The following is a 13,294-nucleotide window of genomic DNA, read 5'->3' as shown; positions in this document are numbered from 1 at the left end:
ACCCCAGTTTTTGGTTTATCACAAAGTGCAATGGGAAGTCAAATTATCTTTACTTCAAATTTTCTGTCATCTCTTGGAATATCTGAAAGCAGGTTTTTCCTAATATCCGTCATAATTAGAAGAACACATTTTACACATGGGAAAAATCAATTGTTTAGTCGATAATTCAAGAAGGTCTGAATTTTAAAGCTCTTTCTAACTTGTGCTCGGCCTTAAAAGTAACATCTAACTATAGCATTTGTTAAAATAAGGATTTAATTACAAATAAGACTATTGATGGCTCCTCATTAGCTTACTATGCTTAGGCCAATGTTCACTTTTTTCTTTCTTTTTTTATCTATAGCATTTATTATGAAAAATAGCAAGCTGCATTTAGAAACTAGCCTAGCTACAACATGCCACAATTGTGACATAAATCTTTAGTGGAAAATCTGTTCCCCCAAAAGAGATGATCTATTATAAATTCTACAACTAGTCAAATGTTTCCACAATAAATACAATAGAAAAAGCTAATGTATGTTGGAGCAGCATTATGTCTTCTTAGTGGCTGTTTTAGATCATGTTTGACATTCTCTGAATCGTTTTTCTACATTCTCTATATTTCAAAAGGATTGCACATTTGATCATTACATATCATTACATCACAGGAGATGAATGTATTGTTTTTATGTTGTATAATTTTTTTTTCTCTCTTCTTTCTTCTTGTGTGTAATATGGACCATTATTCACGTGTCTGAAATAAATAATAATAATAATAATAATAATAATTAGCGTCGCATAGAAACGACTCGTGCAAATTTTATCACTTTTGGAGCGCGCTGGTGAACGCGCCTGCGGTGATTCGCGCGCCACTCATGCTAAATCAATATTAGGCTTCATTCACAGTCACAGTCATGCTCGTACAGCTTACAAAAGCTCCGAACGCGCGATGTATACAATAAATTAATAGCCTGATGTACGTTTCGTTGTGTGGGCTCAGAGTACCGGCAACATGTGAGAAGTGCCAGTAGTACTTAAAATAAAGTGAAAGTACAACAATACTGATTAAAATATAGCTCTGCACATATATACAGAAGTAAACGAACGTCTTCTGCTAGTGCTCCTGTAGTCGACTCGACACCACCATCTAGCGGTTTGGCGGCGTAGTGCGTACTCGCTGAACGACAGACACGCCAACGTGAGACTACGGTGTCCACAAACGGTCAATAGCCTTCTTTTTGTCATACTAATTCCCTCTTAGGTACAACAGAATTGCTGAAAAATACATGGGCTCACGAGGGGAATCTTTCTTCTAAATGAGTAGGATAGATTGCTTGCTTTATACTACTTTTTTTTTTAAATATATAGCCTAGTCTCTCTAGCCTACATGTGTTTCTTTTAATAAGTCTCCATTGTTTATTTTAAAGGAAATAGTCGTAACGACAGCAAACATCTTTATTTACAGAAAGTTGACAAACTTGATTTAAAACGTTTTAGCCAGAATTCTCAAGAACGAGTTAATCAAGTTGGACAGAGTAACTTATATGGGTTATGCAGTAGCCTTCACTACCTTTGCACTGCCATTAGTCAGCCTTCCGTATAGAGTCTAAAGTCTAGAGCAACTTTAATTCAATTAGATCCGCAGTGGCAAGGACAACAGATATGATTTAAAAAAAAACATAAGTATTTTTAATTCTACATTTTTTTTTAATATAGGAAGTGATCAATTGATAGATTGCTGATGTGTTGCGCTGAATAACTTTTTCTACACCTTCGCTTAAAGTGGATCTACAGCTTCTGTGAGGAGAGCCGAACATTTCAGTCATGATATACGTGAGAAGAGGTTGGTTTTGCTTCTCTTCGCTATCTTTTTCTGTCTCTCTCATGTTTCATGTTTATGTTGACATTTTTATTTCTAGTTGGTCCCATTGTGGTACACAGGAGACAGAGAGGCAACAGTAAGTTATGTTTTTGAGGACATGCTAGATGTCTCATTCAGTGCAGTGTTTACTTTCCTGGTTGCATTGTCTTCTATCACAACGCAGAAGCAGTACATTTGAAAAGTGACTGTGAATGCAAATGTTTCCATACTTTGCATAGATGCTAGACTCTAAAAGCTTTATATTCTCAAGCCTTTAAAGTTTTTTCGTGATGCCACAGCCCTTCTAGACTTTTTAAAGTAGCCTAATGTTCTTCTATGAAAACCAACAACATTTAAATTAGATTGAATTAGGCCCTTGTTCCTGCTGATAAAAACATGGCATGTCTGCTTAAAGTGGTCAAACAGGTTTTGACATGATAACTGCTGTTTTGTTAGTGGTCCAAGGTGGTCTATAAGATCGAACCAGCTTAATCAACCAATAATCTCAGCCCCCTAATGACCATAAATGACCAACAAGGTCCAGAAAATACGAAAAAACATCTACCATCAGAAAAATATCAGCACATTTTGAAACTTTTGTTCCACTTTTGAAAGGATGCTGTGCAAACATTAAATCTACTAACAAAGATGATTATTATGGTAAAATGAGAATTATAATCACAATTGCTTTCACAGAAAAAGTGAAATTTGTTTTCATGGTGGCTGCCCTCATAATATCCATAAGCTTTGTCCTCAAGCTCCTGCAGATCAATCCTGAATTATCAGTATCAAATATAGTGGGTGAGTTACTGTAAGGAATATTTTTTTTTATATATATTATATTAATTATTTAATTAACTAAGTTTGCTTCTTTAAAATTTGTACTGGCATATAGGCTATGTATAATGTATGTTTTATATTTTTCTCTAACCCAGAAAGGTCAATGGGGGGAGGAGTTTTTGACCAGTTGAAACCTGATAATCACAACGATGATGGTAAGCAATTACTGAATAATCTGGTCTGGTACAGTGTAAAAAAAAATATTTCAAGGGTACATATTTATATGTATATGTTTTATCAGGTCCTAAAAACAAATGTGGCCTCCCAAAACCATGTCCTGGAAAAGATTTTGCCTTTAAGATTTACAGCGGTGCAACAAACATGGTTGGTCCACAAATATGCTTTGAGGGGAAAATGTAAATATACTTTTACTGAATGATTAAACCAACACCATAAGTGCTATTTGACAGAATTTAAACCTGTTCTGCATTTTGTTTTAGGATAATAGAGAAAGACACACGTGGTAATAATTGGCTAGGAATTAATATTGTTGTTATCAATGGTAAGTTTGTCGAGCCCTTTTTAAAAAAGCAAAAAATTTAAATGGCACCATGTTTTGTATTTAGTAATATTTTAATATTAGTATTTTGAAATATTTTATCAATATGTGGCTAGAAAAAGTATGTGAACCACTTGGAATTGGCTTTATGCCCAGCTGCACTACTTCCTGAACTTCAGCCAGCTCCTTTGTTTCCTGTCTGCCATTATTGGACAAACTGATTAATCCAGGTGTGTCTGATTATTGTTACTAAGGTCAGGCACACCTGGATTAATCAGTTTGTCCAATAATGGCAGACAGGAAACAAAGGAGCTGGCTGAAGTTCAGGAAGTAGTGCAGCTGGGCATAAAGCCAATTAACTTGTTTTCTGCAGTAATTTGCCATAAAATGTGATCTGATCCTCATCTAAGTCACAACAATAGACAAACACAATGTGCTTAAGATGATAACGCACAAACAATTCTAATTTCTCGTGTCTTTTTGAACAAACCCATTAAACAGTCCCAGTGTTGGAGGAAAAACTAAGTGGATCAATAGACTAATTACTTCAACGAAAGCTAATACCTTGCACACCTGGAGTCCAGTTAATAAAATGAGTTTGAAGGTGTGGTTTAGAGCTGCTTTGATTGATAAATTACATGCAAATATTTTTAAGACTGCTGTTGGTAGTAAGCATAAACTGATGTGAACCATGCCTCGCAATAAGGAGCATTGATCTCCATAAGGCTGGAAAGGGATACAAAGCAATCTCAGTGTTTAGGCATCCATCAGTCAAAAGTTAGATGAATTGTCTATAAATTGAGACATTTAAGTACTGTGGCTAAGCTTCCTAGAAGTGGGCGCCCAACCAAGATGACTCCTAAGGCACAATGCAGAATCCTCAATGAGGTAAAGAAGAACCCATGAGTAAAAGCTAAAGGCTTGAAGATTGAAGTTTGCAAAAGAGCACATCACCACTGGGAAACATTTTATGGACTGATGAAACAAAAGTTGAATTGTTCGGGAAGAATATTTATATGTGTGGCACAAAAAAGGGCACAGCTTACCAACACCAAAACATCATCCCAACAGTGAAGTATGGTGGAGGGAACGTGATTTGGGCTTGCTTCACTGCTTCAGGGCCTGGACCTCTTGCCATCATTTAGGGGAAAATGAATACTCAAGTTTACCAAAATATCCTACAGGATATTGTCAGGGTGGCTGTCTGCCAGCCAGCTGAAGCTTAGAATTTGGGTGATGCAGCAGGACAATGACCCTATGCATCGAAGTAAATCCACCACAGACTGGCCCAGTCAGAGCCCAGACCTTAACCCCATAGAGTTGCTGTGGAATGGCCTCAAGAGAGGTGTTCACAGCAGACAGCCTACAAATGTGGCTGAGCTGAAGTAGTTTTGTGAAGAGGAATGGTCAAAAATTCCTCCTGAACGTTGTGCAGGTCTAATCCACAGCTACCAAAAGCACTTGATTGAAGTCATTGCTGCCAAAGGAGGTTTGACCAGATATTAACTCAAAGGGTACACTTACTTTTTCCACCAGAACTAGGACTGTTTAATGGGTGTGTTCAACAAAAACACACACGTGTGTTATCAGCTTAAGCACATTGTGTTTGTGGATCAGATCACATTTTATCGCAAATTACAGCAGAAAATCAATTAATTCCAAGGGGTTCACATACATTTCTTGCCAGAGTGTAATATGTTTTCTTTCTTATTCCTTAACAATTCAGAAATAACAGGTGAACACGTTAACACTGGCAGCTTCAATATGTGGAGTGGAAGTATGTTGTATCTTGACTTCATTACACCATGTTGTTCAGTATTTCTGCATTATAAATACTTATTTCGTTCTCATTCTCAGTTCACACGTATGTAATAAATAAATCTTTTACTGTTGACAGAGGTTGAGGATTTGATAAAGTTTCTGAAGTCAATCGAGGATGGTTCTCTTGTGTTGATAGCCTCTTTTGATGATCCAGCCACAAAGTAAGTTTCTTTCTCTAGTTTCATCATATACTACATGCGCATCTTATGATGGTGTTGTCTCATGATGTCATGATTTGTATGCTTCCTTTATTATAGACTTAATGATGAAGCAAGGGCACTTATTGCAGAGCTTGGCAGTTCATATATTTCCAAACTTAAATTCAGAGATAACTGGATCTTTGTGGGTGGGAAGAAAACCATGACCCATGTCTCTTTTGAGACGGTAACCCATTTTTAACCCAAATTCACCCATTTATGTGCTTAAGTTTATGCAATGAAAAAGCTTAATGTATGCCTCTCCCTTTTCTGTCTTTTTCAGCACATGAAGAATGACAGGGAAACTAATAAGTATGAAAGCTGGCCAGAAATGGTCGAGATGGACGGTTGCATACCAAGAATAGACTAATTGTTTTTCCTGTAGCACAATTTGTTCTGCTAAAAGAACATTTGCATGTTTGTACGAGTCATTTTAAAACCAGTATCCAGAAGCTATTTACTCGTCTTCAACAATACAACATGCGGAGCCACAATGTGTTTCTGATTTTTATTTTATGTTTCTATTACTATCTGAGACCATATACATCACTGTTTCAACTATGGTGCAATTTTTAACAGGTTATCCTGGACTTTATAATATAATAGGCCTACATTATAGTTTGATTTTAATTTAGATATCAATAAAATATATATAGACTTTTTTTGTTGGGTTTTATGATCAAATGTATTTTTAAATTAATTGTAAATGTAATAATTATAGTTAACGTTTATATTGTGGTATTCATATGGTTTATTTATGATGTTAAAGTGTATGTTGCTGTGTTTTCTTTTGTCTGTAGCCTATATAAAACATTACTTTTGTTTTCAATTCTGAGTGGGTTTTGCTTGTAACACTACTTTTGGTGGTTGCATATGTAAAACGCAATTTAAATCGATGTATAACAACAACAGAAACTCGACACATGACGCAAAACATCATATGCGTAAATTGTGCGCAACGTTGAACTCCAAACCACACGAAGCCACTCCCACCACCTCATCGCAGATTCGCAGTACCAACAGCGTCAAGTCATGGACCAAAATGGTGAGCTACAAGCTAATGTAACGAAGTATTTTTCTGCAGCAGCTTTGCGTTTTAAATACCCAAAATGCTCTCGAGTGAAAGGTAACCACCTGCCAGTAAAGCAGTGAACCCTGCTGCTATGTATACGTTGTTGTGTATTGGCAGTAAACGCATTAATGGATGTATTCAGCTGTTAGCCGCTGACATGACCAACTAGTGCTGCGCGCGGGTCCAGCAAGTGCCAGATTTAAATAAACGCAGGAGACATTCACATTGGACTTCCAAATATCTTTATAAACACAGTTATACTCATTAGTTACTATGTAAAGTTGTGTATAAGCTTTATAGTAAGACCTGCCCTTACTATGGTTGTCTAGTTTATTAATACTTAGTTTCATCTCCCCTTTTTATTGAGCACTTTTTGGATAACACAGGTCTCCATTCCTTAATTTGTCCATTTCCTCCTTTTATGAAATGTTAATTTTTAATGATAATATAGTGTGATTAATTTTAGACGTATAATGTATCAGTTTTAGTATTGTGCTTGTTAGTGTGGATTTCTTATTAATGATGTCTTGTGTATGTTTCCTCAGATGACCTTCAAGGAACTGATGGATCAGGATCCCTTGGAGGTCTTGATGTTCGCAGACAGATCCCAATCAAGTTACTTTCTAAACAGACTGTAAGAGGCAAGCCGCCCGCCCGACCTCAGCGTCCCACCACCAGACTGCCCTCAAAAAGTGAAGAAGGTTAGTCTCACTAAGTGGATGCAGTATCGTACAAAAGAGTGTGTTATCACCTTGTTCACACTACACATAAATCTGATGTGTTTCTAAATTTGATCTTTAGAACTGACCGGCAACGTACAAGTAATGAAATTGTATCTGTCTGTTAAGACAGACAGCAATTTAAATATCTGGTATATTTACATTGGCTTGCCAACGTATCGGTATTAGCCGAAATTGGATAGTTATTTGTGCATGTTAATTTATCACATTTTACATTTATATTATCTTTGCTGTCTAATGCTCACTTAAAGTTAATTTTTAAAAACACCTGTAATTTAAGTATACTGTTAAATGTAATATTCAGCCAATCTCAAAACTAATATCCATTTTTCGTACTGTACATTATAATGTTGTGATGCCTAAATTTACTTGTAGCATTTTAAATGATTTAAATGAAATTTTAGGTGTTTTTTTTCACTTGTTCATAATAGTATAGAATTTTAATATTGTCATTTATCAGATATTAGTCATAACATGAAAATAATTATCGGCTTATAGCATCAGCCGGAATTGTAATAGCAGTACTTTTTTTTTTTTTTTGCTTTTTGGACTCTAAACAGCTTAGTGATTTTGAGTCTGATACACCAATAAATCTCAATTTTGCTCAGTCTAAATAAAACTGTAGTAATGACTTGTTTATGAATAGATTTATGTTTTTCTTTATTCATAAACTTAATTGTGATCTTCAGAGCCTTTCAGCTATAAACAAGAGGAAAGATTTGAGTGTAAATCTGGAGATGCTTATGGAAACCAGCGCAGATTCCCTCAGCCAATCTTCTGGGATTATAAGGTTACACATTTCTCATCAATTATTTTCAACAAATTAGATTATATTTTTGTAATAATAATTATGTAATAAAGGAAATGTGTCATACAATATTTTAATATTTAATCAAATATTTACTATAAGTTAGTGATCTGCTTATTTCCTCAGCTCAACTTGGTAGGAGTAAAAGATGACACTCCAGTTCATTTTTGTGACAAGTGTGGCCTGCCAATAAAGATCTATGGGCGAATGGTAAGAAATATGTCCCTAAAACATAATTTATACTGCTGGAGATCTTGTTTGACTTCTTTTTTTTTTTTTTCTCAGATTCCCTGTAAGCATGTTTTCTGCTATGACTGTGCATTGCACTATGAGAAGAAATGCGACAAGATGTGCCCAGGGTGAGTTTCTCCTACAATAGTTTGTTTAAGTGGATGTTATCCTGTTCTTAGTATGTTTGAGGTTCAAGTGATGCTTTTAAAAACACACCGTGTCTATCCCTGGTATATAAAGTTTGGATGTAGTGTTCCTCTAAATGTTGCCTGTAAGGTACAAGCAAATCAGGAAAATGTTCTGTTTCCTTGGTAACGTCTGTAGGCGTTAGAATAAGAGTATGTAAGCTGACTTTATGTGGTTCAGAAGGACATGCTTGTCTTAAACATCCAGTGTTGTTTTTGGAGTTATGCTATAAAAAGTATCTATTTCTATACTTAATGTGGACAGATGTTCACTCTGTGACAGGGAAAATGGGAAAACTGAGACTGAATAGTGTCATGTACATTTTAATTTATATTATAAATATATCATAAATCACAATTTGTTAAAAATATTTTTTAGTTTCCAGTGTTAAGTGTTAATTGATCATATTGAGAGCAATTTAGTTTTGGTGCACCACTTGCGTCTTTAGGGCTGTTTAAAAGACACATTATCAACTAAAAAATGAAAACTTTTTATGTTTTGGCCGTTCATTTACACAACAACAGTGTTTTGGGAGCTGAATGAGGATGGTTTTGACAATGTTGTCATCTGTGTACGTGAAAAACATGAAGGAAAAACGTTTCCATTTTTAGTACATCGTTGTCGTGTAAACGTACCCTCAACTATTTGGCAAATTGATATAGAATTGAAATGATATGCAGTCACAGGTGTCTATATCGACTATTTTACAACAGCTTTGAATGTGGCTCATCCAGTGTACTTTACACCGTCTATTACATAATGTGAAGCATCTGTTTTTGTACTGATGCCAGACATCTCATTTATTTGTTGTCTACTGTTATTTTTGGTTTACATTTTTACAAAGTGCATATATTTTTAATTTCCTGGATTATCAAAAAACAGGTGTTATTATGTAGTTATGTATATAATATAATGTAATACATTTTTAGATCAAATTTCCAGGGAAGATGTCATGATATTTACCATTTCTGAGATTTTTACAGGCCATGATTTTAGCATTAAATTACTTTTGGTCATAATAGGATTTTAGACAATATAAGCATAAATCATTATTTTTTTATGGCTTTTTTAACAAAACAAAAATCATTGAATCAGAGCATACTAAAATATTATAGTATCTCTAAACTGTGTTTTATTTGGTCTGCACTATTTGTCTGTACTAATCTTAATTGTCCACCAATCAGTAAGCTATACATGTGCTGAACCAAAAAAATAATAATCTGGGCAAAATTTAGTCCGGTAATCAAGCATCACTGTCTGACTAGGACCTGTGTATATACTGCCATTATTATAAAATCAAAAAGAAAGTAATTGTTGCTGGTCTTGCAGTAATAATTATGGCAATAAATAATAAGTTTTTATGTTGATATTGCCCAGGGTGTTCCTAAACTTTTGGAGGGCAATGTGAATACTGAATAGCAGGTCCTTTGTTCGTTCAGATGTCCTGGGATATAAATGGAAATCAGAGTAAAGGCCTGTTCTCACCAAGAACGATAGCTATAATGATAACGATAATTGCGTCCACACCAACAAACGGTAACGGTCTGTTTAATCTAAGCAGGTGCGGTTTTAAAGTGTTTATAACATGTCATTGAACATGTTTTTGCATTTTCACGGCTTTAACCAGCAGATGTCCTCAGCATGCAGGACAATCTAATCTAGAAGTGAATTTAGCTGATGTAGTCAATATTGTGGAATAAAAACAACACCTAGTCTTATTCACTGCAACTTCAAAGACAAAGTTGTCAACTAGCGCTGGATACCTGAGGTAATTTTATGTTACACTGTTTGTTAGCCTGACATAATGATAATCTCCATTAATACTTCTCATCGTCCATTCTGAGGGTATGGCCGATTGTTTTCAATATATCTATTCTATTTAAAGTATCCTTGAAAAGGGGTGGATTTTTCTGGACCTCTGCGATTAACTTCTGCCTTTTTAAATGCATGAGCCCTTAAATTCGAATGGATTCTGATGGGCTGTCAGCGTTTTATCGTTCAACAGCTGGAAAAAATCGCTCTGAAAGTGATCTCAGCAATATCGTTCCTCTGTATCATTATCGTTATAGCTCTGGTGTGGACTTATATTCAGAACAATATTTAGAACTTTATCTTCATAGTTATCGTTGTTGGTGTGAACGGGCCTTAATAGTTTGTGTATAAGAGTCCACTTCCCTTACTAAATCCTAAGTTCAGTTTGTCCCTCTACAGCTGCACAGACCCTGTCCAGCGCATCGAGCAGTGCCAGCGTGGCTCCCTCTTCATGTGCAGCATCGTGCAAAGCTGCAAACGCACCTACCTCTCACAGCGAGACTTGCAGGCCCACATCAACCATCGCCACATGAGGGCCAGCAAGACCGGAAGCTCTCGCCCGGATCCACCACACCCGACGCTGGCCTCTGACCCACCAGACCGCTTCCGGTTGCCTCCACCTCCCCACCTGTCTAAATCACACCCTCTCATTCCTTCCCCACTGCAAGGCCACGATACCTACAACCACCCGCCTCCATCCTCGCCCTCCGATCTGGGGCCTTCCCCTCGGCCCCTCCCCCCGGAGACCTTCCGGATTGCCACAGTGACCACACGGAAGCATAGCAACCTCATCACAGTGCCCATTCATGATGATTCGGGGAGCTTGGGGCGATCTCCCCGTGAGCCTCACCCACAGACACCTCCCGCCCCGCACCATCTCCCTGGTGATTACTCCAGCCAACCAGTGGTTTCCCACCCGCATCACATAATGCCTCCACCACAACAACCACATTACAGGCCTCCGCCGCCCCCACCCCCCCCTCTCAGCATCCCCATGCAACACCCGCCGCAAGGCTCGGCCACACCTCACATGGTTTACAACCAGGCACCTCCCATGTCAACACCGCCTCCACCTGGACACATCATCAGCCAGATGCCACCCTACATGAACCACCCTCCACCAGGTCCGATTCCCCACTACAACCCAAACTCAATGCCACAGGACCAAGGCACTCTTAGCCCACCTTTTACCCAACCAGGTGGCATGAGCCCAGGGATGTGGCCCAATTCACGCGGACCCCATCCGCCCCGTATGCAGGGGCCACCACCACAGGGACAGATGCCAGGGCCTCACCACCCTGACCAGTCACGATATAGACCGTATTACCAGTAGCATCCTGCCTGCTCTGACTTTCTGACTGGATACTGTTGACCAAGCTGTGTGGGCTGTTTGTTTTCTGATATAATCATCCCCATTGCTGGCCATTTTTGTACTAATGTCCCTCATTCAGGGTGGTTCTGTGGAATTATAAAGAACTGTAAAGAGTGGCAAAAAACCCTACGTTTTTGGTTGGAAGAATTTAACAGTTTAGTTTGAAACGTTTACATAATGTTGTACCCATCAACTGCAATAAATGAAACTTGAACACATTAATTTTATTTAGATATTTAGTTTGTTTTAGATATTTAATTTTAATTTAATCACTTTTGGGCACAAAGATTGAAGGTAGTTAAAGGGATATTTCATCCAAAAATGAAAATTGTCATTTACTCACCCTCATGTCATTCCAAACCTGTATGACTGACTTTCTTCTGGGGAACACAAATAAGATATTTGGAAGATATTTTGACAGAATTATTGGTGAAATATCCCTTTAACAATTATAATTAGGATTTGTAAGTCTATATTTATAAAAAAAAATCAGCAGTATGTAAAGAAATATATTTCTTGTGTGTTTAGCGAGCTTACTACTAGTTGCACTGTAAGAATCACATTTGTGGAAGTCTGTTTATTTTTTCATTCAAACTGAAGGCTGTTTTAATTGTTCTAATTCTATGAGAATAGGGAAGCCCAACAGTGGAATAATATTATTGGATTTTTTTCAGATGTTGAACAGTAAAACATTGACAGCCAATCAGAATACACCCACAGCATGTGCTTATAATAAACAGACTGTTATCAGGCATTAATGTGGATTCTAATATAGTTATGGTTATAGTTATCGTTCTTGGTGTGAATGGGCCTTAATACTTAAAGATTTTTTTTTTTTTAAATGATCAGAGAATGTGTATTCTAAACTACTGTTTCTTTCAACCTTGATTTGATTGGTACAGTGCCCCACTAAAGTTAGCCACACTTATAGAAAATAAATTATTCTAGACCTTTTCTCAGAATTAATGTTATTTATTCAGCCAATTTCCCCCAATTACTTTTTCCATAACCCGTCCTACAGTTATTTAGCATCAACTTCCTTTTAAGAGTAACCATATGTGGACATCTTCCACTAACGATTGACAAGAAAGGCCAAGACTTTATAATGTTTTTCTTTTTTAGACAGTGTTTTGTCTGTCTATTGTTTTGTATTTTAAGACATGAAACGTTATTGTGAAATGTTTTGCTTTATGTGTACTATTTTTCTTTACAATAATTATATACACACACACACACACAAAGACAAAGGAAGATATTTTGAAGGAAGTCGGTAACCAGACAGTTGATGGACCCCATTGACTTAAGTAACTGTTAAGTTACCGAAGTTCTTCAAAACATCATCTTTTGTGTTCAGAAGAAGGAAATGTTTGAAACAACTTATGATGACAGAATTTTCATGTTTAAGTTAACTATTAAAGTATCCACAAGGGGGCGTACTCAACCAAGATCTGCCCTAGATCACTACTATCTGACAAAACACTGTTTTATCTTCTTTAGATGTATGTAAAATAAATTCCATTTCATGCCGTTTTATATTGGGGAATGAGAAAGAAGAGTTGAACATGAGATCTATTTTCTCGGGATAGACACAAGGTTCAGCACCTTTTCTTTTTTCAAGAAATCAGATAATTTGAGTAATACATATATTTTATTGGTGTTTATTTATGGCTGAGATGTTTTATTTAACAATGTACGGTGAAAAAAGGTTGTACATGGAATGAACAGAGTAAGGGCTACAGCTAAAAGTCTTCAAATGATTATGGAAATTTTAAGAACAACCCAGGTCTGTGTGTACTGTGCATGTATGGTGTGTGTGTATATGTATATATATATATATATATATATATATATATATATATATATGTATGTATGTATA

The 13,294-nt window shown here is 36.6% G+C and overlaps 2 protein-coding genes across 10 annotated transcripts; both read left to right on the top strand.

Moving 5' to 3' along the window:
• Positions 1-1,167: 1,167 nt before the first annotated feature.
• On the top strand, positions 1,168-12,861 carry LOC307151871 (E3 ubiquitin-protein ligase Hakai). Of its 9 annotated transcripts, none has more exons than XM_079860073.1 (6): positions 1,168-1,299; positions 1,763-1,822; positions 6,815-6,970; positions 7,699-7,799; positions 7,944-8,176; positions 10,431-12,370. In XM_079860073.1, the coding sequence occupies exons 2-6, from the start codon at positions 1,804-1,806 to the stop codon at positions 11,377-11,379; spliced, it is 1,458 nt and encodes a 485-aa protein (XP_079716199.1). In that variant the 5' UTR covers positions 1,168-1,299; positions 1,763-1,803; the 3' UTR covers positions 11,380-12,370. The 9 variants fall into 9 exon arrangements, with proteins under 9 accessions (XP_079716199.1, XP_079716200.1, XP_079716203.1 ...); XM_079860074.1 differs by having other exon boundaries at positions 1,184-1,201; XM_079860077.1 differs by lacking the exon at positions 1,168-1,299 and having other exon boundaries at positions 1,548-1,822; positions 7,944-8,027; positions 8,103-8,176.
• Positions 1,903-6,024, top strand: LOC307151874 (protein FAM3C). Its single transcript, XM_079860083.1, has 9 exons — positions 1,903-1,937; positions 2,599-2,641; positions 2,776-2,835; positions 2,922-3,036; positions 3,121-3,182; positions 4,906-4,956; positions 5,077-5,161; positions 5,258-5,384; positions 5,481-6,024. Exons 3-9 carry the CDS (start codon positions 2,784-2,786, stop codon positions 5,565-5,567), a joined length of 579 nt encoding a protein of 192 aa, XP_079716209.1. The 5' UTR covers positions 1,903-1,937; positions 2,599-2,641; positions 2,776-2,783; the 3' UTR covers positions 5,568-6,024.
• Positions 12,862-13,294: the final 433 nt, after the last annotated feature.

This window comes from Squalius cephalus, assembly GCF_949319135.1.
Source record: "Squalius cephalus genome assembly, chromosome: 23".
NCBI lineage: Eukaryota > Metazoa > Chordata > Actinopteri > Cypriniformes > Leuciscidae > Squalius > Squalius cephalus.
The sequence above is the reverse complement of the archived record's forward strand: the minus strand, read 5'-3'. Positions and strand labels throughout refer to the sequence as shown.

Excerpts from the sequence above, each read along its gene's own strand:
- LOC307151871 (XM_079860080.1), top strand. The coding sequence starts at position 6,230 with ATGGACCAAAATGGTGAGCTACAAGCTAATGTAACGAAGTATTTTTCT. Across the intron at positions 6,324-6,814 it reads AAAATGCTCTCGAGTGAAAG|ATGACCTTCAAGGAACTGAT; the intron begins GTAACCACCTGC and ends ATGTTTCCTCAG. Across the intron at positions 7,800-7,943 it reads CAATCTTCTGGGATTATAAG|CTCAACTTGGTAGGAGTAAA; the intron begins GTTACACATTTC and ends TTATTTCCTCAG.
- LOC307151874 (XM_079860083.1), top strand. The coding sequence starts at position 2,784 with ATGGGGGGAGGAGTTTTTGACCAGTTGAAACCTGATAATCACAACGAT. Across the intron at positions 3,037-3,120 it reads ATATGCTTTGAGGGGAAAAT|GATAATAGAGAAAGACACAC; the intron begins GTAAATATACTT and ends ATTTTGTTTTAG. Across the intron at positions 5,385-5,480 it reads CCCATGTCTCTTTTGAGACG|CACATGAAGAATGACAGGGA; the intron begins GTAACCCATTTT and ends TGTCTTTTTCAG.